At 41.1% G+C, this 27,252-nt stretch overlaps 1 protein-coding gene across 7 annotated transcripts in view; it reads right to left on the bottom strand.

Annotated features, from left to right (window-relative positions):
* Nucleotides 1-27,252, bottom strand: part of tns1a (tensin 1a) — a 237,479-nt gene that overhangs the window by 84,983 nt on the left and 125,244 nt on the right. For 5 of the 7 annotated variants that reach the window (XM_079883334.1, XM_079883333.1, XM_079883331.1 and 2 more), the window contains 13 exons: nt 19,315-19,353; nt 17,340-17,386; nt 16,468-16,639; nt 12,405-12,455; nt 12,163-12,285; nt 10,746-10,810; nt 10,563-10,646; nt 9,918-10,030; nt 9,716-9,776; nt 6,666-6,741; nt 6,402-6,531; nt 6,241-6,309; nt 6,004-6,120 (listed from right to left, as the gene is read on the bottom strand). In XM_079883334.1, the coding sequence (XP_079739460.1) occupies nt 6,004-6,120; nt 6,241-6,309; nt 6,402-6,531; nt 6,666-6,741; nt 9,716-9,776; nt 9,918-10,030; nt 10,563-10,646; nt 10,746-10,810; nt 12,163-12,285; nt 12,405-12,455; nt 16,468-16,639; nt 17,340-17,386; nt 19,315-19,353 (1,147 nt within the window). The remainder of the gene's footprint in view (nt 1-6,003; nt 6,121-6,240; nt 6,310-6,401; nt 6,532-6,665; nt 6,742-9,715; nt 9,777-9,917; nt 10,031-10,562; nt 10,647-10,745; nt 10,811-12,162; nt 12,286-12,404; nt 12,456-16,467; nt 16,640-17,339; nt 17,387-19,314; nt 19,354-27,252) is intronic. The other 2 variants (XM_079883332.1, XM_079883337.1) reach the window with 2 other exon arrangements.

Below are 27,252 nucleotides of genomic sequence, written 5' to 3'. Positions count from 1 at the left end.
TGCTACACCTGATGGTCCCAGTATGATTAGAGAATATTCCAAATAGCAAATTGTAGCCTTCAGTGGAAGCAAAGATGTCTTGTGCAAATGACATTTGGTTACATTTGATAAGTGACAGAGAAATAATGATCTATTTATTAAATTATTACATATTTCTGTAACACTTTACAATAAGGTCTCATTTGTTAAAGGGGTCCTTGATTATGATTTCACTTTTTTAACTTTAGTTAGTGTGTAATGTTGCTGTTTGAGCATAAACATCTGCAAAGTTATGACGCTCAAAGTTCAATGCAAAGGGATATATTTTCTTTTACAGAAATCGCTTAGTAACGGTTACAACAAACGGCTGGTAGGGACTACAACGAGCTTCTGCCCGGATTGGTGACATCACACAAACCCTAAAATGTACATACATTTACATAAAAATGACAACATGGTGAGGCCATGTTGGGGTGCTTTAGAGAAGAGGAAAAAGTTTGTCCTAAGGCTGACAAACTTAAAGAGATTAAAATATATTTTTAACACTGTTCCTGAACATTATAACCTCAATGTTTGTCTGTGCGCTGCACATTTTACAGAAAACGGCTTCAAGAAGAGAGTACAATGCAGGCTATATGCACAAAAGCTTCTCCTAAAAGACGTAGCCATTCCCATTTTGTCGGGACAATCTTGTTTATGGATCACAACTTGTAATTATGTCTTATTATTTGTTGTTGTGTTTTCTATTAACAGTTTAAATTATAAGCTTTATGTAGTTGCTATGATAGCTATGATGTAAACGAAGGGCAAAGCTATGCCTCTGCTAGCCTGCTAACTAACATTACAGTATTGATGTTGTGTTTACCTTAGCTTTTGTAAGGTCTTGCTTTTGTAAGACTGTTCACCGCCCCTTAAGCCGGGTGCACACTGTGCGATTTTGGCCGCGATTTAGCCGTCTGAGACAAATTGAGCAAATCCTAAAAGAATCCTCTGATCCTACACTGTAAATATTTCTAACCCTCCCAAATCAAAAATTTCAAGTGACCGATAACATCTAAATTTTTCAATTGGCCCAAGTGAAATTCTGTAAATTATAAAATTAAATTTACAGATTTTCACTTGGGCCAATTGAAATTTACAGAATTTCACTTGGGCCAATTGAAAAATTTAGATGTTATCGGTCACTTGAAATTTTTGATTTGGGAGGGTTAGAAATTTTTTACAGTGTAGGCTAAAATCTGAAGTCTTTGAACGTTAGTTTGACATGTTCACCAACAGCCGATTAATTACCGTTTTATCTCAGACAAAATTCTGGCAGCGTCAGAAGATTTGACTCACAGTCCTGCAGTGTGGCTTCTCCTAAGACAACCATCAAACTGTCTTTGTTTTTCAAGACAAGGCGTGACCAAAATTAACATTAGAGATTTCTTTGAAGCCACCATTTCTATGCCGCGTATAATGTAGCTCACATCACCGAACGTGTCATTGATTGATGATGTAAAACTCCGGACAAGTTTTCTTGCGTGAATCCGTTTTTAATGCGTCTTGACTGTTGTACAGTCTGACATTAATGACAACTGAAATCTTACAGTGTGACATGGCTTACAGCGATGATCATGTTCGTACAGTCTGACAAGCACCAATCGTAAAGGACAATAATAAATCTCACAGTGTGCACCCGGCTTTAGGAAAATTATCCATGATTTTGTGATCGATTACTGTTTGTATTACCATAGTTTATGTGATTAAATGGTGGATAACATCATATCTATAAGAAAAAAACAAAAAAACAAAAAACATACCACTTTGAAACGTTCTGGGAAATCTGTGCTTGCAAAGTCTGTGCTTGAAATCCGTTCTACACAGTCCTCTTGTTCATTAACATTGTCAGGGTCTGAATCGGGTTCTAAATGGTTTGAAATTGATCATCATTATTATTTATATTTGAGTAGAGCTCGCAGTTGCGTGACATTTCCACAACACGTGCTAAGAGCTGCCAATCACAACACACTGAGCCAGCTAACCAATCACAGCACATTTCGAATTTCGGAAGGAGGGGCTTCATTGAAAACGATACGTTCAACCAGACTGGGGAACTGTATTAAAGGGCACCTATTATGCATAATTCACTTTTACATGGTGTTTGAACATAAATGTGTGTTGGCAGTGTGTGAGCAAAACCACCCTAGAATGATAAAAATCCACCCAGTGGTTTTTTTATAATCTCAATAAATCATAAGCACTGTCTCAGAATGAGCTGTTCTCAGATTCTGCGCAATGTGACGTAGAATTGAGCAGGCCCCTCCCACGACTGTTGAGTGACACTTCAGTTTGAGCCTAGACCCGCCCTGAGTGAGCTGGACACAGAGTCCGCCATTGTTCGATGCTTGAGCAGCTGTAGACAAGAATGTCTCCTAAGCGACTGAGGTGTGTTGTTGATGGATGTAAGAATGAACATAGCAGTCTTCATTTATTCCCGTTGTTACTCAAGGATGGATCTGTACTGTTTGTGATCAAGCTTACACTCTCCGGAGCAACAGGCCTAACGTGACTGGACACGGAAGAAATGAAAGTGCGAGCGCGCTCTTTATGACAGCTCTTCGAGTCATTTTACGGATATAAGGTTTACCAGTTTATTTAGCACCCACTGAAAAGGTGTGTATATTTGTTTACTGTTAGTTGTAACGAGTGTTTTGTGTACTTCGCTGTGTATGTTGTTGATAATGAAAGGGAGAGAGAGAGAGAGAGTTTATGGATAAGACTTTAATGCGCACTTCTTATACTATGTTTATTCAGCTCTTACAGAGATTCTCTGGAGTAAAACTAACGCTCATCTTTTGTGTGATGTACAATAAACTTCACTGAACTCGTCAGTATATTTTGGTCATCATTCGGACGGGTTTTGCTACAGCAGGCTTGTATTAGTGGATAAAAGCAGATGACAAATAAGTTATAACCATAATTAAACTAAACTATACCTGTTTTATGTCCATACAGCATATATTCTCTGGCTCTGTGGGCATTATTGTCCGACTCCGAGTCGAAATGAACACCGTAACTGAGAGTTTCTGTTCTGATATTATCAGATGAGATTGTCCTGACTCTGAGCGCGAGCTCGTGAGGCTCCGCCCCCTGTGCCGTGCAGCAGCAGTTAATTTGCATTTAAAGGGCACACACTAAAACAGCGCGTTTTTCTGAGCCCCAAAAAATTACAATTTAAACATGCTGTAAAAAATGATCTGTTTGGTATTTTGAGCTAAAAATTCACATACATACTCTGGGGACATCAGAGACTTATTTTACATCTTGTGAAAAGAGTCATAATAGGTGCCCTTTAATGTAAAATATGTGAAAAATAATGTGTTTTTTGAACAATCAAGCATGAAAACATTCTAGTACACCCCAAAAACAAAATCAAGAATTTGTAAAGGGCATAATAGGACCCCTTTAACATTATTGATGCAATAACTAACATGAACTAACAATGAATAATACATTCTTACAGCATTTATTAGTCTTTGTTAATGGCAGTTAATAAAACATTCATGTTCCCGTTAGTTCAGAGTGCATTAACTAATGTCAACAAATACATTTAATCTTAATAATGTATTAGTAGACGTTAAAATTAACATTAACTAAAATTAATAAATGCTTTAGAAGTATTGACTGTTCACTGTTAGTTAATAACGAATGTTAACAAATGAAACCTTATTGTAAAAGTGTTATATATTTCTTCTTGATTTTACCATCATCATTTTTCTTTATTTTAAATGCTTTAAAATTCTAAATTGTTCTGTGTAACCCATTCAATGTGATCTCAGATTTTGGATTTATACAAGTTAATATGGCAATGATGATTCAATATAAGAACTACATAAAGATAATTGCGTTGCTATAAAAAGAATAGAAAAGACCTACAGAAACTACTGAAAAACCACATGTCCTTAAAAAGCACGTATTATCTAAGACGGTGGGTCAAACAGATTTGCAATAATCTTAAAAAAAACAAAAACAAAAAAACCATCACATATCACACAGCAGCACAGATGATAAAATTACTTGTGACAAGACCCCAAAAAAGATATACAGTAGCAGAACATAATAATTACACCTAGTCACTTGAACGCACACATATACATGCATTGAGAATGAGTAGATAGTTTGAATGAGGATACTTCGACTGTAACACTCACCTACTTTCAAGCCCAATGGAAAATAAAATTCAGTTCTGATTCCAAAAACGGTATTAAGCGCTGCTCACCAGAGACTTTGCCAGTCTCTGTGTCTTTGTTGTGAGATCATTGTGTCTAGTTCATTAATCAGTCGCTCTCTTTTGTGAGTCACTCTGACTAAGAGCCACAGTCACCTCTCTCTGTCTCTCTCTTTCTGTTCCACACACTTCCCTCTTAGTCATTCCAAAAATGCCATGAAGCTGTGCAGCAGCCAAATATGGGAGCCTGAGCTGTAAACAAGCCCTGGTGGCTATACTGCCCCAGAGCACCCCTCTGTCTCTGTCATAGGAATACGCACACACACACACACACCACATACCCTTTACCTGGAAACACACACAAATGGAAATATGTAGAAAGAGATTTGAGAGTGTAATATCGCTTAAACTCTCTAAACTATGAAGTAAAAAGCGTCCCTTAACCACAGCAGACTCTTTCTTCCTTTAAAATAAATGTTTGTATGTGTCTGCGCTTTTCAATGGCTGCTTTGTGTCTTAAGTTATGCTAAGTGTCTGATAACATTCCAGTTTATTTTGCTTTTTAATTTAGTTTTGCCAAAATTTTAAATTACATGTTGCATGTCATTTTAATATATAATCTTTTCGAGAGAGATAAAGGTTTACATATTTGGTTTACTAAACTTGACTCAAGCTCTAAGCACCCCTGAACTTCCTTAAATAAATATTAGTAATAAAATGGCTTGAGATGGATGAGATGGGGAGGTAGAGGGTTGCTGGAAAAATTGTCACTGGAGTGAGGTAAGCTGCCTTCTATACCGGTATATGATTGCTCGTGTGTTGCAAATGGCATGATTAGATCATTTAGAAATCCATAAAAAGGACAGGAATATAACAGGAGAGTTATAAGCAAGTTGCTTATCTACACAGTACACTGTAGTTATTTATTTGTATACAGATTCATTTTAATTGGGCTTTGTAATTGTGGATTTCCTTTGGGCTCTGCGCCATTCCAAAGCCCTGTCAATGTCAAGACTGCACCAATCTTTCCTTTACTGTCAATGTATCCATTGTGTATTTAACTGCGTGTGTGTGTGTGTTTTGGGGTACCCACGTCTCCTGGCCTTACCCACCAGCCCTTCCTCCCAGAAGAGGACACTGAAGAGAGGAGTATCAGTTTTCCACCCCTCCCTGGGGCTGCCAGCAGGGCCACTGACGCCTTCTATTTCTCTAGATGCTATTTAAAACTTTGATTGGCAGGAGGCATGGGAATGGCTCTTTATGGCAGACCACTTGGTTAAAAAAAAATTTAAGCCAAGGGGATAAGTGTCCTAATGACCCGATACACCATTTTTTCATTTTTTTTTTTTTTTTAATGGATGAAAATAAGCAAACAGAGCTATCTTATCATAAAGCCAAATTACTTTATCAAATCTGCAATATGCTGAATACCCAGAAGAACATTCATAATCCATGAAACAAGTCTTGAGGAGATTTCTAGTATGAGAGAAGAATCAATATATCTCATTTAGCCCTCCTTGTTCACTTGGGTGTTTATGCCAATCAGCAAGCTATAACTGACCCCCTCTAGTTCTATAAAGAAGCTGCCTTCGCCAAGAGCACAATCATTCCATTACCCCATAGCACGTAAAAAAGGAAATGAAACATGGTGTACATACAAGGCCAAATGACCATTAAATTTTGACCTTGTTCCCACCGTCAATTGCAGCAAATTTTTTTATAAAAATCCCAGAATCGCCACAAGATTCAGATAACACAGATATCTGACCAGTCAGCACCTTGAGCCTGAGCACACCAAGAATAGTTCCTCTCACCATCTTTAATGTCTTCAAATCTCCTGTTGAAGTTTTCATAAGAGTCCCAGCGGATCAGAGGATCCTGGGTGTTGTAGTCCACAGAGACACTAGGTCCGTTCTGTAGATGATCCAACCCTTAGAGGGACAAAAAAGAACTTTGAGTCGAGGCCTTGCAGCATGCAGATCTCTTTTATCAAGATCTTATCTCTGTGCAGAAAAGATATACAAACTACAGTTTTGGTAATATTAAATTACCTTTGATTTTCTCTGGACCAAAAGAAAAGATAAACTCCACCTTCCCATATTCAGGAAACCTCTCATCTGCTAAATCACATATTTATGATCAGTCTGCATGCCACTGTGGTGGTGTTTAGTCTTTTTTTTATTCGCAATTAATAAACATAAAGCACACTAACCTTTAAATGCCTCATCAAGTTCATTCTTGGTGAAGACCAGAGCTAAATTGTGTAATGCACATGTGTGGAACTGTACTCTGAAGATCACATCCCTATTGGGGTTTTGATAACGCTTGTGATAACATTTCAGCTTCAGGATGGAGGATATGAAAAAGGGACAGAAAATTAAACATATTGGGAGAGTATGGAAAAGACATTTATTGGATTCTTCTTCAACTATAACAATAATTTTGGTGTTGATATTGGTACTGTTGCACTTCCTACCAGTATATCTCCTTTTAGTAGCAGGCCAGGCTCAATGGTGATACAGATGCTTGTATGGCTGTCGCCTTGAACGTTACTGTAAAACAGAGAGGGAAGCGGAAGAAATTATGAATGGGGTTATTACAGGCATACTTCAAACTGTCTCGATGCTGAATTATACAAACTAAGCCTAAATTGATGACTAGCTTGTTAAAATATTATCCTCTGCTGAACAAGAACATAAAAAATTAACTAGCAGTAGTGGAATTTCTGGAGTTACACAGGATATTAATGCCATAAAAACACAGATATAAAAAGAGATGGACAAGTGTTTGGCGCAAAAGTCAGATGAGAAAACATTTCAAGGACATTTTCTTGGCCAGGACAGAGAGCACAGAGGACCCTATCATTCAAACGTTAAACAAATTAACTGCAGCCTTGTCATTGTCACTGTCTCTGCCAACTTCCACATACACACAGAGGTACAGATTAAGATTAAGGTTAATCCCTTAACAAGAGGGCAACAGATGTTATACCAGACTCTCTCACACACATATATTAATATACAGTAGTTTACAGTATGCACACTTTCACCCTGATTTTATAATAATTCATAATTATGTGTATGTAACATTTATACCCCCAGTTTCACAGACAAGGCTTAAAACTAGTCCCAGCTAAAATGCATGTTTGAGCTGTTTTAACCGAAAGAAACTTGGCATATCTTTAAATATGTCAGTGCCCTTGTTTTGTCTCAAGATGCACACCAGTAATGTTTTTTCTAAGGCACATTTATAAAAGCTACTTAAATGTTCTAATTAAACTAAGGCCTAATCCTGACTTAATCTAAGGCCAGTCTGTGAAACCAGGCCATAAAGTTTTATTTTTGAGCCCCTAACATCACCCCTATCCTAAACGTAACCACTTCTCAACAATATAAAAATGTAGAAGGGATATACATGTAAAGAAATAATAATTTTACAATAGGTCACCATATACTATTATACACATATTTTTAACCCAAAATATAACAAAATAAAATGATTAAACGGTTAGTTAAAAAATAAAAAAATATGTCATTAATTACTCACCCTCATTTCGTTCCAAACCATTAAAGGGTAACTAAACCCTAAAACAACTTTTTTTAGCTAAAGGGATGGTTCAGAGTAAAATCAACCTAGGGTCCTTTGCACCATGACCTTGAGCCAAACACCCCCCCAGAAGCTTTTTTTTCCCTTGGTCAAACATTATTAAAGGTAGAGCTTATTTAGATATAACAGCCGAATGGCTTAGTGCAGGCACTAATGGAACCTAGGATGTATCTCGTAAATTACCCCACTAATAATGCCCGGAATGGTACCAAACTTCTACAGTAGTACAAATAGGTTCTGCACTCATAAAACGAGGCATTGGAAAGTTTGTAAGTACATCAGGAGTTTATTTAAAAAACACTTGCCTGATGGCTAATGCTACCGCTAACCCGCACGTCGAGGTCACTTCAGTGATTATGGAAAAACACGTAAAAGTCCTGGCAGAAAGCGATGCATAAGGATGTAGTGTAATGATGCCCAGTTCCAGGAATGCACTAATATTTTGTTGGTAGTACCAGTTTGCAACAATTATTAGTTAACACTAATTTGTCAACACTTTGAAAAAAAAAAAAAAAAAAAAAAAAAAGTTGGATATACTGGCTTTCTGCCAGGACTTTTACGTGCTTTTCCCTAATCACTGAAGTGACCTTGACGTGCAGGTTAGCGGTAGCATTAGCCATCAGGCAAGTGTTATTTAAATAAACTCCACGTCTCTAAACAAAACTCAGCGAATACTAGTCACACAGGCATAAGCAATATATCTTTATAAACATTTAAGCCTCTGCTATTCAATTATCTAATTCAAAACGAAAACAAATATTCTCTGTTTATGTAATCTGTATGAAAAGATAGAGATGTCAGTCATTTTCATGGCAACTCATTATCTGCTAATGTGAACATGTCTACAGAGTGCGCGCGCTATTGAAACGCGGGTCTCAGGTGCACGCCCCCCGCTCAGCCCCGCCCTCGGTTCGTCCCCTCTATCTCTGCTGGGCTCTGCCCACTTTTCCAGCATTTTTCAAATATTGCCAGTGGGTGGAGTCAGGCTCTGACCAGGGGTTGAGTTACCCTTTAAGACATTCGTTCATCTTCTGAACACAAATGGAGATCTTTTTAATGATATCTGAGAGCTTTCTGTCCCTCCACTGACAGCCTAAACAACTACCACTTTCAAGCCCCAGAGAGGTAGTAAAGACATTATACAATCAATCCATGGGACCCAAGTGGTTTAACCTCAATTTTATGAAGCAACGCAAATTCTTTTGTTTGTGCAAAAAAAAAAACGGACAAAAAACAAATTACCACTTTATTTACAAAATATGAATCTCCAATGCCCATTCATGTAATGACGTCTGCTCTCGCGCCAACACAACACGCATGCGTCATGGTGCTATTGTGAACGTAAACATCCTTCAAACATAAACTTCGTTCAAAACAAGTTGAATGCGGCAAAAGAGATCACACTGAACCGTTATAATGTCAAATCAGGTAAATCTGTTAATCAAATGTGATGGAATTTAACACATTTAAATAATCGAACTGATTAAATACTGGTGTGTGCGAAATCCTTCATATTTGAATTTATTTAAATTTTATTATTTTTATGAATGTCCTTTTTGGGACTTTTGATATCATATACTCACTTATCTTATCTTTTGATATCATATACTCATCTTACTTCTTTTGGGCCTTTCTTTCTCTATACTATGATCTTCACAAACCTCATCTGTTAGATACACTACTTTGGATTTTTTATTATCTATTGACTAAAATAAATGTATTTTTCTATCTTAATTTGAAACGTATTTGCTAAAGTTTGCTTATATTTTAGAAGCTGTCAGTGATGCAAGATGTACATGTCTATACATAAACGAAAATGTATGTGTGCTACAACCAGACATCATATATAACAATGAGATCACAACCACACTTTACATATTAAAATAATTTAGCATACATACTAGGAAGCATTTTACTTACTAAATTCCAGAAGTGTACACAGGCTGCATTGATTGATGGATTTTGAGGAAGGGTCGGCAACCTGACAGGGTTAGATATAGTAAAGCACATCACTGATTTTAAGGCCACTTGTTCAAACATAGTACAATATACATAAATTGCACTGATGGATGGGTTAGGGTTAGGCTTAGAGTTAGGGTTAGGGTTAGATGTTTGCACCTACCTCCTTTAGACTCAAAATTAGGGATGCCATGCATGATGACATGGTGAAGGAACAGGGGTTTGTTGTTGATTTTTATGTGCCCAGAAAGGAGACCAGCAAAGTAATGCACATACCTATACAGCATTACAGAAGGGAAACGATTAAATAAAATCACATGAAAATTCAGCAAAAGTTTAAATGTCATTTTAGTGATCACCATTACATTAATGCTTTGTTGTATTTTGGAGCCTTTATGGAAAATTTGTTCTCTCTCATCATTTTCTTCCTAAAGTTCCAAATTGCCATTAAATTCCCCCAAATGCCACTAAAATTATAGAGAATGTATTAATCATTGTTCATACTGGTTGACATTCAACATCATGGCTAATTAGACATAATTTTATGTTCCACTGTAATTCCATGTACTTTGGTATCATCTGCTGGTTCAATCCTAAAACTGCAAGTGCATGGACTCAGTTTAGACTTTGCAATGTGATGTGATTCGCAGACATCTAAAGCACAATTACCTATTTCACGCAAAAAAATAGCAAGTCACAGTGTGGTTCAGCGGGCAATATGTTTAATTCCATGATATAAATAAAAAAATTAGCATGGGTATTGTGGTGCAGAGTCAAAATAGGCTTGTGTGACAGGGTCATTTCTGACCTTCTCTGGGAAGGCTGGCCCACGGGCATGGCTTTATCTTCATAAAAACGCTTCATGGCAAACCTGTCCAATGCCTGGTCAGCACTGAAAATATGAAAATAAAACATAAACACTCAACACAAATGCAGGGTCCTCTCTAATGTATATAAAACACCAAAATGTTTAAAAATAGACATGTCCTACCTGGCAGATATGTTACTGTAGTGCATATAGGCACCAACCACCACACCAGTTCTCCCCCAGTTTCCCTGTAAGAATTTGTGCCAGATTTATAAAGGAGAATATGCAAAGTGAAAACAAAGCACCATCAAAGGCACCGTCATTTGAACTATGCCATCTTGGCTTATGGGACCACAGGATATTTTAAGCCAATCACATGAGCCATACATGCCATGTGCGTAATTACTGAATTATGCAATGACAACACAGACTGGCTGATGGCAAAATTGTGGAAAAATGTTTGGAATTGTTTGTGTAAATATGAATGAAAACTGTTCAGCCAGCAGCAGCACATCTCTGATGTAAATGGACATGGCTACATATGTTTCAATAACATTACCTTATGTGCTTGAAAATAAATTTTAAGTAGCTGTTTGAGTGAGTATGAATTACAGCCACTTAGTATGGCCTCTCCGGTTTGGTGCAAAAGCCAATTTGAATCTGGGAATTTGATGATGACATCACTGAATATAAGTTATTAAGCATCAGAAATACTGTATGTGCAGGTACTGTATCCTTCAAGTGGTTAACTGTTAACTTTGAAAATGGGAAACTGAAGGAAAATTTGATTATTTCCATGGATGCAAACATAGCAACAACTCAGATGTGTCACCAACTTTTCTCTACAAAGAGATTAGGTGAAAAAAACTATAACTTTAGATATCCATCTACATCCAATTGTTAACAGCACCATGAATGCTGTTCTGGATATGACACAAAAGGATTATGTCACCTCTGGTCATAATTATCTTCATCATTATATATCTTAACTACATTGCAGATGTCTAGAAAGCACAGCATGTCCTGATTTTGCCGAGTTAGACACGTTCCTGGGTCAACATATTTTGTTGATCCTGGAACAACATTCCTGTCCGAAAATTTAGTCTTAACCATATAACTCCTAAACCTAACCCTACCCATAAAAGGCATCCCTAAAATCAGAAGGAAATGATAAGTGAATAACACTGATGTAGAAGCACCAAACCCTGTTTGTAAGCCTAAACTTGGCATAAACTCTAAACTTGTCCCTCAAATCTGACTGGTTGATTGGAATGTTGTTCCAGGATCAACAAAGATGATGATCCAGGAACATGTTGCACTTGGTGAAATCAGGTTCTGCAATTACGGCGATGATAAGACAAGAATCCTTCTGTGTGTCCAGTTGTGAGCATATTGCTACAGCTAACAAACCAGCAACATAAAATATGAAATTCCAATTCATGAAAACGTCATCTTAATTTTGTAAATTCCATTTTATACTTCATTGTAAAAGTTCCAATTACAGCATACTTATTAACAACTGCACGTCAGTCCGGACAGTCATGCAAAGCGAGGGTGGTGGAGATTGGGTGCCTAAGGACAGGTGTGATATGATAATCACCTTGTTGTGCAGTACCACTACATTGTGAGGGTCTGCATTAAGCCAGGTGTCCATGGCTTTACAGATACTGCAAATTTTGTCTAGAGCAGGAGCATGATGATCAGGCCAACCAAAATCCAGCACCTGTCATAAATGCACACATACATAAAATCAACTCTAAGACCACAAGCTGACAGGAACTGTAAAATAAAAAGTAAATAAATAAATATATAAATACTGTAAATAAATATTCAAAAGATCACCCTTGGGTTCTGCTTGGTGATGTCATGCCTCCGTTCACTGAGATTAAGCAGCTGAAATTGGAAACAAAAACCATTAAACATTAATTGCTTCTAGTTAAGAACATACTCTTTACTCATCCTAATTCCAAACCTGTATGCATTCTCTTCTTCAGAACACATAAAACATATTTTGAAGAATAGATTGGACCTTTGGTCATAGAAAGAAGCTTACTTGTAATATGTAGCTTTACTTATAAATATGAAGATACATTTGTACAGTGCTGACTGATTTTCAAACCATGTCAAACCATTAACATTACCTGAGAAGTAAATAGGAAAGAAACCCCTGCTCATTCATGAACATGCATGACCAGTTAATAGTCAGTTAATAATACAGGGAAACGTCTCAGGTTACATATGCAACCCTGGTTCCCTGCAGAGGGAAAGAGACGGTGCGTCGAGACGCTGTGGGAACGCCCTTGTGTGATTGCGTCGTGAAGCATGTGTACAATCAGTCCAATGGTGTGACGAGACGTCTTAGACGGGTGACGTCATAGACCAGGAAACCATAAAGCACACCTGAAAACAGACCGCGCTGATAGGCCGAAGCAAGTCTATCACAGGTATGCAGGGAGTATGGCAGGGTGACGCAGCATCTCGTTCCCTCTTCAGGGAACCAGGGTTACATAGGTAACCTGAAACGTTCCCTTTCAGGGGAAATCGAGCAGCGTAGAGACGCTGTGGGAAGACTATACCCACGACGCCATAATAGCAAATGCCTGTTCTGTGTGAAATCATTGCGCACACTAAGAAGCAAGCACCCTAGACCCTGGAGTGGAGCCTAGATCCAAGTCGTAAAATCTAACAAATGTATGCGGTGAGGACCAGCCTGCCGCATCACAGATGTCAAGAAGGGAAACCCCTGATAATAAAGCCTTTGAGGCATCCATACTCCTGGTAGAATGGGCCCGGAGAGCCAAAGGTGAAGCCTGACCAGCCGCTTCATAAGCAAGTGAGATAGCCTCGACTACCCACTCGCTCATCCTCTGCTTGGATGCAGGGTAACCTTTTGTTGGTGACCCGAAACAGATGAATAGTTGATTCGATTTACGCCGCAGGGCAGCTCTGTGTACGTAAGCATCCAAAGCTCGCACAGGGCAAAGCAGATTAAGTTTTTCCTGATCTGGTGTATTAAAAGGTGGAGGACAGAAGGCCTGCAGCACTATTGGGCCTGCAACATTAGTAGGGACCTTAGGAATATAACCCGGCCTAGGGTGAAGAAAGGCTTTCACCATACCAGGTGCAAATTCTAGGCATGAAGGAGCAACCGACGAGGCTTGCAAATCTTCAATTCTCTTGATAGAAGAAATAGCAAGGAGAAATAAAGTTTTTTGTGTAAGAAACTTTTCTGAAACCTCTTCAATGGGCTCGAAGGGAGCCAAAGCCAGGCCTTCCAAAACAACGGCCAAATACCAAGCCGGTGCTCTAGTGCGCAGTGCAGGCCTCAGCCTCAGGATCTCTCCCCAATGATGCACCACCCAGAGGAGAATGGTAAGCAGATATAGCCACCACATACACCTTCAAGGTGGAAGGAGATAACCCCGCAGAGAAACGTTCTTGCAGATAATCGAGTACTGTACCAACAGGGCAGTTAACAGGATTCAGTTGCCGTTCTCCACAACAAGCAGAGAACAGTCTCCATTGCAGTGCATACAGTCTTCTTGTGGAGGCAGCTCTGGATTGGAGTATGGTCTCCACAACCTCGGTCGAGAGACTTGATTCTATGAGCTGGGCCCCCTCAGGGGCCAAGCCCACAGTTTCCAAAACTCCGGGCGAGGGTGATAAATCGTGCCCTCTGCTTGGGACAGCAGGTCCCTCCTGCTCGGAATCTCCATCAGAGAGCCGTCTAGAAGGGACACCAGGTCTGAGAACCAAACTAGGGCCGGCCAGTACGGGGCTACTAGTAACAGACGGGCCCCTTCACGGCAAACCCTCTCCAGAACTCCCAGAAGCATAGATATCGGAGGAAAAGCGTACAGGTGTAGCCTCACCTGTGTGAGGCCACACCTCGGCCATACCCCCAGAGGAGCTGGATGTGTGAGAGAGAACCACATGGGACAATGAGTTGTATCTGAAGATGTGAAAAGGTCAACTTAAGCTTGACCAAATTTCTCCTAAAGAAGCTTCACCACCTCGGCCCCGGAATATATACTGCCCTTAGAGACAGTAATTTCCCTTGGGCCCATAGGAGGATCTGATGAGCCAGTTTGCATAAGTGACGTGACCTCAGACCCTCCTGATGGTTGATATAAGAGACCACTGATGTGTTATCTGTGCGGACAAGCACATGGTGACATCTCAGGTCTGGCAGGAAGTGCTTGAGGGCTCGAAACACCGCCATCGTTTCTACCCGATTTATGTGCCAATAAAGTAGATGGTCCTGTCATAGACCTTTCGCCGAGCGACCACTCATGATCTCCCCCCAGTCTGTGAGGGAAGCTTCCGTCGATAGCGTTACGTGTCGACAAGAAGCCCCCAGCACTGGGCCTTGGGCGAGGAACCAAGGTTTCTTCCACATGATTAAGGCACGTAGGCATCGCCGCGTAACCTTGATCTTGCAAAACGTATTTCCCCTCAGAGAAAACCCCTTGGTCCTGAACCACCACTGCAGGAGTCTCATATACAGGAGCCCAAAAGTTATTACGTTGGACACAGCTGCCATGAGACCTATCAGTCTCTGAAACTGTTTCACAGTGAGTGACTGGCCTAGTTTTACCCCTATTTATGGCTGAGAGAATCGATGTAATACGTGCAGGTGACAACTGTGCCCACATCGTTGTCGAATCCCATACCACACCTAGAAAAGTGGTCCTCTGAGACGGGAGGAGCACACTCTTCTTGGCGTTGAGCCTCAACCCCAGCATCTTTATGTGGGACAGAACGACATCTCGATGCCGAACCGTCATCTGCTCGGACTGAACTAAAATCAACCAATCGTCAATGTAATTCAACACGCACCCGTCTCTCCCCAGAGGGACCACCCTCAGAAGTCTAATAGCCTCGGCGTCAGGACTTCTTCTTTGTCGAAGCCTTCTTAGAGACGATGACAGTCTATGTGATCTTGCATGCCTCTAACCGGCTTCGACTACGACTGCCACCCAGGCCCCCCTCCCGACTGTGGAGGAGCCCGAGTGGCGACGCTTTGCTTTTGCTGCACTCTGTGCTGCGAGGAGCTTGTAGACGACCAAGACTGCTCCCACCTAGCAGCCTCGGGGACATTAGATCGGCGAGGAAGAAACTTCTGGAACACCGCTGATTGCTTATTCGCCTCCTGGAATCTAACGACGACAGTATTTACAGTGTCACCGAATAGACCCGAAGGCGAAAGCGGAGCGCCCAGAAGAAAAGATCTGTCGCTATCTTTCATATCAGACAAATTCAGCCATAAATGGCATTCCGTGACCACCAGGGCTGCCATAGACTGCCCTACTGATTTGGCCGTCTCCTTGGTGGCCCGGAGAGACAGATCTGACTTCCTCACAATCATCCATGTCCCTAAAGCAGATCAGCCTGGTATGCTTGCAAAATCTATATTTAATTTGGCAACAGTGCGAGTCACAACCTCCAAAAGCTCGGGGAGAAGAAACCACAGCACGTGCTTCTCCCTGAGATAAGGCACTAGATCTGGCAGGTGAAGGCTGAGGTAGGGCTGGGCCCATCTCAAACCCCGCTGTCAGATCCATTTGCGAGTCCCAAGATGTGCATCGCCACTGTGCCTCGGCAGCAGCGGGATCCGCACCCTCCTCCTCGAAGAAGGAGTTTGTTTTCAGGTGTGCTTTATAGTTTTCTGGTCTATGACGTCACCCGCCTATGACGTCTCGTCACACCATTGGACTGATTATACATGTGCTTCATGACCCACTCATACAGGGGCGTTCCCACAGCGTCTCGACGCAGCTCGAGTTCCCTTGAAAGGGAACACTAAACTCCAATTCACCAAAAAGAATGCACTAGAACTTTTCTAGAATTTCTTTTCTCTTTCTTTTGGGACTGTCAATTGCTCCAAGGTTTGGAGGATCCTTACTAGATAGTGCTGCTGGTGTTTAGAACGGAGCATGCTGGTCACATCCCTCAGGTGTACACTGTATTTATGCTCCACTGTTCCACCAGGAAAGGACAGAGCAATGATGCGTTCTGTGATGTAGACCAGGTCCACCTCATTAATTTCTTCCATTGTTTGCATCAGACTCAGGCTCCTTAGGGAAGAGAAATAACAAATGCTAGACACTAAATAAAAGATGCAGATAACCTGCTTTATATAGTGTAATTGGGCATGTTTTTTGTGTAGAAACATCTTGCTGTTTATTGATCTAAGAAACAAAGATATAAAATATAAAACTAAAAAATATGACAAACCAGCCATAGGGGAGATGATAGAGTATACCAGACATACTGAATAAGCACATAGACCATGTATCACCTTTCACAATACATATTGTTTCAAAGCAGCTTTACAAAAAAATGCTTGTTTCAGTGTTACAATTTATAAAGTACGACATGTCAAAATAATGTCCATATGGCAGTAATACATAACTATAACATACTATGGCATGTGCTTAGTTAATGTCATATATTCAGTTAAGCAGACACAGCGAACGTGTTAGGTAGCATAGCAATTGCAAACTGTGCTCGTAATGATTACACTATAAAGATAATATACAATGTAAGGATAATATTTGATAGATTTTGTATGTCGATCCAAAGTTGGCGTCATCGGAAGTCTTTGCAATTGTAGCTGAATTGTCAGCAGAAATCATCGCAAATTATTCTATTCAATTTACATTAACCAAATCAATTTAAATACTGAACTTGATCACCGCAGATCAATGGCTAGCACGAATGACAAAACTCAACAAAACTCCAGGATATGATGTCAGTGTATATTAGCATGCATACCTGGATGGTCTTCGTTTTGAGTCCATATTGGGAGACTTTGTGGATCCCTGGTTGATAGATGATGACAGAAAAAAACACACACACAATCCACATATATTTCCACAAATATAATTGCACATATATTTCCACAAATACACTATATTGCCAAAAGTTTTGGGACATCTGCCTTTACATGCACATTAACTTTAATGATATCCTATTCTTAATCTGTAGGGTTTAATATGATGTTGACCCACCCTTTGTAGCTATAACAGCTTCAACTCTTCTGGAAAGGCTTTCCACAAGGTTTAGGAGTGTGTTTATGGAAATTTTTGACCATTCTTCTAGAAGCGCAATTGTGAGGTCAGGCACTGATGTTGGACGAGAAGGCATGGCTTGCAGTCTCTGCTCTAATTCATCCCGAAGGTGTTCTATCGGGTTGAGGTCAGGATTCTGTGCAGGCCAGTCAAGTTCCTCCACACCAAACTCGCTCATCCATATCTTTATGGACCTTGCCTTGTGCACTGGTACGCGGTCCACCAACTGTTCCCATAAAGTTGGGAGCATGAAATTGTCCAAAATGTCTTGGCATGCTGAAGCATTAAGAGTTCATTTCACTGGAACTAAAGGGCCAAGCCCAACCCCTGAAAAACAACCCCACACCATAATCCCCCCTCCACCAAACATTACACTTGGCACAATGCAGTCTGCCAAGTACCGTTCTCCTGGCAACCGCCAAACCCAGACTCGTCCATCGGATTGCCAGACAGAGAAGCGTGATTCGTCATTCCAGAGAACATATCTCCACTGGTCTAGAGTCCAGTGGCGGCATGCTTTACATCACTGCATCCGACACTTTGCATTGCACTTGGTGATGTAAGGCTTGGATGCAGCTGCTTGGCCATGGAAACCCTTTCCATGAAGCTCTCTACACACTGTTCTTGAGCTAATCTGAAGGCCACACGAAGATTGGAGGTCTGTAGCTATTGGATCTGCAGAAAGTTGGCGACTTCTGCGCACTGTGCCCCTCAGCATGCTCTGACCCCACTCTGTGATTTTACGTGGCCTACCACTTCGTGGCTGAGTTGCTGTTGTTCCCAATTGCTTCCACTTTGTCATAATACCACTAACAGTTGACTGTGGAATATTTAGTAGTGAGGAAATTTCACGAATGGCAACCTTTCACGGTACCACGCTTGAATTCACTGAGCTCCTGAGAGCAACCCATTCTTTCACAAATGTTTGTAGACGCAGTCTGCATGCCATGGCCATGGAAGTTATTTGGAATACCTGAATTCAATGATTTGGAAGGGTGTCCCAATACTTTTGGCAATATAAAGTATAATTGCATATATATTTTCAAAGTATAATAAATATGAATGTTTAAGCAGATATGACCCATTTGTTTTTAGGTGTGGTCCATAATGGCTATTGCCACATTGTTCAAATTTGTGATACACATGGACAACAGCACATCCGGAGAACACATGCCAAATTTCATCAGTTTTTCAACTACTTTGAGATCTTTTGAACGGACTTCCATTGATATCTCAGCAATGTCATTTACATGTTTCTGATATAGGTTAAAAAAAAAAGGTCAAATTGACCTGTATGCATTTTTATCACCACCATGCAATATTTGGTGTCATTTGAATAAAAGATGTTACAAACATGGAAATGCCTGTATCAAAGTTAGTTCTTAATTACTTGCGTCGCACCAAGACCAAAAAAAAAAAAAAAAAAAAGGTTGCCAATTTCATTGTAATTTTAATTGAAATTGTGATGGAGACCTTAGTGTTTAAGACAACTGGCAGAATAAGATCAAACACAATTATTAGTATTACTAGCTCTAAAACTAAAGCAACCCAATCTGTAGTAATAAAGTAATTGTACAAGATGTGTTGTTTCACGAATAACTCAAATTCATCCTGTGCTGAATGGAAGGAAGAATATTCACAAAAAAAAAAACGCAAATAAGTAATAAAAAAGAGCTGACCTGACTGTTGTTAGCTGTAGATTCACAGGCTGTGGCTACCTACAGATAAAAAGAGAATGAGATAGAGGTAGAAAAAAGACAACTGTGACTGAAAACATCAGCTATATTTTTAAACATATCAGTACAGTATTTTAAGCAGAGAAAAAATGTGATTTGTTCCCTCGCCATATTCTTTACCTACAGTAAATAACAATTGTAATCAACACATTGTCAATATCAGGTTCTCATGTGTAGAATACTGTACTGGATACTGAAATCTAAATTGGTTAACTTTTAAACTTTACAATTTGCTGCAGATAAAATGTGTTGTACACATCTTGAATAAATAAATAATTTTTACCCACTTTGAATTATATATAATTTGTTTATCATATTTCTACACATTTTAGATGTCTCCATAATGGTCACAACTAATTCAGATATTGCAGTCTCTATAAAAACCGATGAATTAACCAGGTGTGATAGATTAGGGAGACATACAAAATGCAGTGGTCTGGGACAGGTTTGAAAAGCACAGTACTAGATCAAGTCAAATTTTATGACAACTTCAGGCAGGAATCCAGGTAAATCCAAAGGGTTCACATACTTTTAAATATTTATTCTTGCTTAAAGTGACATATGGGTGACCAATGTTGGCAATTTTGATTCATACCAGTGACTAAATTAATCAAAAACAGTGCAAAACAGTAGGCCCATCTGAGGTCACAAAAGCTTTGCCTTGACTGTAGATAATAATAGGTGGTAGCAGTGAAGTGGCACAGGGAAAAAGTGTGTTAAAGGGTTAGTTCACCCAAAAATGAAAACTCTGTTAGTAATTACTCACCCTCATGTTGTTCCAACCCCCTAAGACTTTTGTTCATCTCCGGAACACAAATGAAGATATTTTTTGTTTAAATCTGAGAGCTGGATCACTCCTCCATAGGCTTCTATGGGATCGAAACTTGCCGGTGCAGAAAGTTAGAAAGACAATGTTTAAAATAGTCCAAGTGACTACAGTGGCTCAACCATAAAAGTTTATCAAGCGACGAGAATACTTTTTGTGCGCAAAAAACAAACAAAAATAACAACTTTATTCAACTATTCATTTTCCTCTGTGTGGGCCTCTGAGTGAGTTCACAGCGCAGCGCTTATAGTGAGCCTACGAGCTGATGTACAACACAGAAGCGCTGCTCTGTTACACTACATGAACTCACTCAGAGGCCCACACAGACAAAAAGTATTCTCGGTTTTGCGCACAAAAAGTATTCTCGTCGCTTGATAAACTTATGGTTGAGCCACTGTAGTCACTTGGACTATTTTAAACATTGTCTTTTCTAACTTTCTGGGCCGGCAAGTTTCAATCCCATAGAAGCCTATGGAGGAGTGATCCAGCTCTTAGATTTAATCAAAAATATCTTAATTTGTGTTCTGAAGATGAACAAAAGTCTTACGGGGTTGGAACAACATGAGGGTGAGTAATTACTGACAGAATTTTCAACTAACCCTTTAAGTGATACAACTCTCACTTCTTGTAATTAGCAAAAGCTAATTACATAATCAAATTCTTTCATAAAATAGATGCTTTTAAAATACTGCTGCTTTTACAAAAGCATAATTTAATGAAAAAGTAATCCAATATTTCTATATTATAAAATTCTACCAAATTTTGTTACAACAGTTAGCATCACCCTGGTTCCCTCAGCAAAATCCTAATAGGATCTCTGTGACCAACAAAAGTGTATGATCTTACACATTTTGAACATCATGAAAAAGTTCTCACACAACTTTTACAAATTTTGAAGCCTAAATACAATCAGCAGAAGTGAAAAGCTAACATAGGCTATAAACGGACTACACGACGGTCGCATCACCATTACTAAACTTCTGACAACACTTTCAGTCTTTATAAAAAAGAATAATAATTTAAAAAAAAAAACATTTTCCCTGAAAGTTTGAGTTAGAATAGTTTTCAAGAGTGTGATTTTAAACATGTGGCTGTGAAAGCCTCAATTCATGGACCGACGACGAGGTTCAGACTTTATTAAACATTTAACTTTATTAAACTGTCAAGTAGCGCCCAGTCCAATATGTCATGAATATAGTATCAAAATGATTAACACGTGCAAGCACAATTATCCATGAACTTGATAAATGTTGCAGATATGTTTTACTATCCACAACCAAATGCCTTTCAAATTGTGTGTGCAAAATTCAAAACTAAATGAATGTGTCGCAATTTGTACAAATAGAGACATTTTTGTGAATACAAATGTTTTCTTTTGTATTAGTGTATCACAATTTGCATGCAACAAAGAAAATGTGCATGTGTGGATCAGGTGACACGTGTGCATTCATTGACATCTTTTCTGAGTCAATCTAATTTAATTAATTTGGATTTTGAGACTTTCATTTTGCGGTTTTAAAGCATTTCACAACCCACACACAAACAACTACAAATGAATAGGCCTGGTGCTAATTATTAATGTGCGCACAACTACCCACCTATTTGACAAATTGACAAATGTGCATCACTACATTAAACTAATAGGCTACAACTTGTGTGTGCAAAATCCAGAATCACATGAATGTGCAGCATTTTGTACAAATATAAACATAGTTGTTAATACAAAACCTCGATTTTGTATTAATGTAGGTCAGAATCTGTACATGCAACAAGTAAGATGTGCATTTGTGGATCAGGTGACTCGTTTCTGGGTCGATCCAATTTGATTCATTTGGATTTTGAGACTTTCATTTCGTTGGTTTAGATGACCGAAACTGAAAATAGTTGTGTAGCCTACTGTACTACTGTCGGTGTATAGTTTTCCTCCCATAGGGAATATTATAAAGAAAAAGCTTAACGTTAATGCAGTAAGACGGTGATATCAAAACTCAGTGGCCTAACGTTACACCTTATTGAACATGCAACGCGCTATTGCACGTTAAGCGTTTTATAATGGTTTTCTATGGGTGTTGTTCACAATCTGATTTAATCTGTTTGCTTCTACAAAGTATGCTTTATTAATAAGGTAGGCCTATATTGTGTACTAAATTTGGTGCTTCAATATTACTTGCTTAATCCACCCCTAGTGAAAAAAACTATACTTTATTGTAATATATTCCGTTTTAATAGTACATTGCAAATATACTAATAAAAAATGTACTATTTTTAAATATACAAAAAGTATATTAGCACCATACTTGTGACTATTTTCACAATACAATTTTTAACACACTTTAAAATAATTGTAATTTAGTATATTTTCTAAAAAATATATTTTACAAAAATATACGTGAAGTGAAAGTTCTGTTTATTTTTTATAAGTATATTTATTTGCACTTTTCTTAAATATATTTTATGAATATTTTTTAACTATGTGCTGAAAATTATCATTGTAACAATGCATTGAAAGTATACTTTCAAAGTAGCCTACATTATTAAATAACCTGAAGTTGTAGTATAGTTTTTAAGTGTATTTCTTCATGCTTGCAATTCACTTAATTGCTACTTTCAGAAAGTAATAAAACATATGATAAATGCATTGAAAGGCCACAAACAACTCCGTCGGAAGTGCGAGCGGCCATCCAGCCTGGTCTCTGTTAGGTATTAATCATAGACTGTAAAAAATACGACAGACACGTACAATCACAATCATTTATTTATTGAGAAAATGCCAAAACCGGTACCAAAAGTCGTTCACATGACGATGTGTCGCAGTCCTCTCTGGCAGTATATAATAGTTTTGTATGAGGTAACGTTACAGAGCAGAATTTAATCCATGAAAATGTTAATCCGGTTTCGGTTCGTTGTTCGCTCTGTGAAGGCGCGCGCGCTTCTCCATTTCAAATCTAGTACACCAGTTTAAACACGGCATGTCGCAATCTGTGACGAAGCATGCGAGAGCCAATGAGCGTTTGATATCACTGACGTAAAACATGTCGTAACGCATGTTCGGGCGCAATTTTTGAATTTGAATTCACCACGAGCGCGGGATTGACGTTTACGGTCTCTGCTGAGAAGTGGAGATGAAGATCACTGGATAAAGGGCTGAATTTGGATCTGTTTCTTGCAAACAACGTATGGATTCTAAAGATTTGTATTACATCAAGCTAATAAAATTGACGTATTTTGTGAATTTATGTTGTGTTTTAGTGTATTATGGGTCTATAGGAGAAAACGTACTCGGTTACCAATGTAACCTCGGTTCTCTCTAGAAGAGGGAACGAGTATTGCGTAAGTTGCTTACGCATCGGGAAAGTCTTCTTTCTTCGAGATCTGAAGCCAAAAATTATCCTTAATTTTGTATTCATTGTCAACGCAGTGCGGCAGCCGGCAGACCTAGGCAGGCTGTATAAGCGTGCTCATTGGCTGCTCGGCGGCAACTGCTTAAGCCTATCAGTGAGCGCTCTGATACGCGGCATCCAATGATACGCGGCCTCCTCCTTCTAACCGTCAGAATGGGTGTGGCCAGCGTGTATATAACCAGCGCTCACAGGCTAAATATCTGGTTTTCGCAGTCTGAAGCGCAAAAGCTCGTGGCGCGACACGGCAGGTTACGCAATACTCGTTCCCTCTTCTAGAGAGAACCGAGGTTACATTGGTAACCGAGTACGTTCTCTTACGAGAGGTTTTCTCGTATTGCGTAAGTTGCTTACGCATCGGGAACCCTTTGTCAACGCCGTGTGCGCCGAGCATCCAGCCCATGAATCCCAGGGAGACCGGGGAAAACATACTGCTGGAATATGTGGCCGGTCGGAGAGACGGGCCAGCACAGCACAAAGCACTTCACTCAGTCTATAAAATAGAGCGGCGCAGCCGGTCTATAAGCATATAGCAGTGCAAAACAGTAGGGTCGGCAGAGCGAGGCCACACAGTACATAAGCACTCATTAGGGTAAGAAAAGAGCGACATAGTCGGTCTTTCATTGAAGAGAATAAACCCCCGCACTACATAGTGGAATATGGGCGGCCAGCAGCGGGGGCCAGCACCGGTAAAACAGGCGTAGAGGGGAATGAGAAACAGAGCGGCCCAGCCGGTCTGAGTATAAAAACACTTCACCCTAAGTATATACCAGAAGTATCGTTAGCATGTGAACGTAGTCTGCACATGAGAGACTGGGCAGAGCATACATGTCACTTATACTGACAATAATTTTGCCTGTAAGGCGGGAACTTCCAGGTTATAAAACCTCACGAATGTTGATGGGGAGGCCCAGCCCGCTGCCATACAAATATCGTGGATAGAAATTCCGCTGGACCAGGCCCACGATGAGGCCATGCCTCTAGTAGAGTGGGCTCTGATACCCAGAGGGCACTGCAGGTGTTTGGAGGCATAAGCTGCTGCAATCGCGTCCACTATCCACCTGGACAGGCTCTGTTTCGAGGCGGCGAGACCCTTGGTGCGTCCGCCGAAGGAAACAAAGAGCTGCTCTGAACGCCTGAAAGCGGCGGAGCGCGTGATGTAAACTCTCAGCGCCCGGACAGGGCATAGGAGGTTATCACTGTCCCCATTGTCGGATGCTGGCAGAGCCGAAAGAGAAATGACTTGTGCCCTAAAAGGGGTTCCAATCGCTTTGGGGATGTAACCGTGTCTCGGTCTGAGAATGACTTTCGAGTCGTTCGGTCCGAACTCAAGACATGCAGGGCTAACAGATAGCGCGTGCAAATCCCCCACACGTTTAACTGAAGACAGAGCTATCAGAAAAACGGTTTTAAGCGACAGGTACTTTAAATCCACGGATTCGAGCGGTTCAAAGGGAAAAGCCTTCAGGGCCCCCAGGACCAAGGACAGATCCCAAAAAGGAACCGAGGGGGGCCGCGGGGGGTTCATCCGTCTAGCTCCTCTGAGGAAGCGGATAATGAGCTCATTCCTTTCTATTGCCCGGCCACGCGTCGTCTTCACGAACGCTGCAATAGCCGCCACATATACTTTGAGCGTGGAAGGGGACCTGCCCTTTTCCAACAGCTCTTGTAGGAAGGAGAGCACCCGCGGGACCCCGCATGCGCGTGGATCCAAGCTTTTAGTAGCGCACCATTTGGAAAACACCGACCATTTAGACGCGTAGAGCCGTCTCGTAGAGGGGGCTCTAGACTGTGTGATCGTGTTCACGACCCCTTCTGACAGGTCAACGGGTATCCGTTGATCACCCATGCATGCAGAGACCAACGCTCTGGATGGGGATGCCAGATCGATCCACCGGCTTGGGAGAGGAGATCCTTTCTCACCGGGATCGGCCATGGGGATGAGTGCGACAGCCTCACTAGCTCTGGGTACCAAGTTTGGTTTTCCCAGCGCGGGGCTATCAGAAGCACTGAGTGGTGCGTTTCTCTGATCCTCGAAATGACCTGTGGCAACAGGGAGATTGGAGGAAAAGCATACAGCGGGAGGCTGGGCCATGTCTGGGACAGCGCGTCCTCGCTTTTCGAGTAATATTTCGGGCAGTGAGCGTTGTCTTTCGACGCAAAGAGGTCGATCTCCGCTCTGCCGAATAGGCGCCAGAGAAACTGGACTGTCTGGGGGTGCAGGGACCATTCTCCCGGGGGAATGTTGTCCCTGGACAGTCTGTCTGGACCGACATTCAGGTGGCCCGGCACGTGCGCGGCTCTCAGCGAGCGCAGCGAGCGGTAAGCCCACACGAGAAGGCGTTCTGTCAGCTTGCACAGATTCCTGGATCTGACACCGCCCTGTCGGTTCACATAGGATACCACGGACATGTTGTCCGAGCGGACTAGCACATGGTGATCCTGTATGAATGGGAGGAAGCGCTTGAGCGCGTTCTCGACCGCTATCATCTCCAACAGTTTATGTGGAGGCATTTTTCCTGGTCTGACCACAGGCCAAAAACCGTTTTGCCCTCGAAAAGAGCGCCCCAACCTGAGGTGGAAGCGTCCGTCGAGTTAACTTTGCGGTGTGAGATAGCTCCCATTGTCACTCCCCGCTGGTACCAGTCGGCCGCTAACCAGGGCTTCAGTGCTGAAACGCAGCTCTGAGTCACTCTGATTCGGATGCCGCCGGAAGCCCATGCTCTGTGAGGCACTCGGGCATTCAGCCAGCGTTGTAGTGGGCGCATTCGTAAGAGACCCAGCTGAAGCACTGCTGCAGCTGAGGCCATACAACCCAGCAACCTCTGAAATGTTTTGAGAGGTGCGGTGCTGCCCGGCCGGAAGGATGCGGCCAGGCGTCGAATGCAGCGCGCGCGCTGTGTCGACAGGCGGGCCGTCATCGCTACAGTGTCCAGATCCAAACCCAGAAAAGAGGTTGATTGACTGGGCACTAGCGAGCTCTTGGTCCAGTTGACTGTAAGCCCCAGGCTTTCTAGGTGGCTGAGAAGCACTGTTCTGTGGCGGATGAGTTCGGCCTCTGACTGTGCTAAAATCAGCCAATTGTCCAGATAGTTTAGAATTCGCACTCCCTGCCCTCTCAGGGGAGCGAGAGCCGTGTCCATGCACCTCGTGAATGTACGGGGTGCTAAAGACAGGCCAAACGGCAGGACGGTGTATTGATATACCTGACCGTCGAAGGCGAATCTCAAGAATGGCCTGTGACGGGGTATTATCTGGATCTGAATGTACGCGTCTTTCAGATCGAGAGAGATGAACCAGTTCCTCGGGCGAATCTGCGCGAGGATCTGCCTGGTTGTGAGCATTTTGAACGGTCTTCTCATAAGAGCTTTGTTCAAATATCTCAGATCCAAAATCGGTCTGAGAGCTCCGTCCTTCTTGGAAACGAGGAAATAACGGCTGTAAAAAGCCTGACTCGCTCATAGAAGGGTGAACCGGTTCTATAGCCCCTTTGCACAGAAGTGTGCTATTTCTGCTCGAAGTAGATGTGCTACTTCTCCATTCACTCTCGTCTCGGTACGCGCCTGAAAGCGCGGAGGGCGGCGAGCGAACTGCAGAGTATAGCCCATTTTTACTGTGCTTAGCACCCATTCTGATGCGCCTGGAATAGCTTCCCAC

The sequence above is a fragment of the Squalius cephalus genome (assembly GCF_949319135.1).
Source record: "Squalius cephalus genome assembly, chromosome: 10".
NCBI lineage: Eukaryota > Metazoa > Chordata > Actinopteri > Cypriniformes > Leuciscidae > Squalius > Squalius cephalus.
This window is presented reverse-complemented; position numbering and strand designations above follow the sequence as displayed.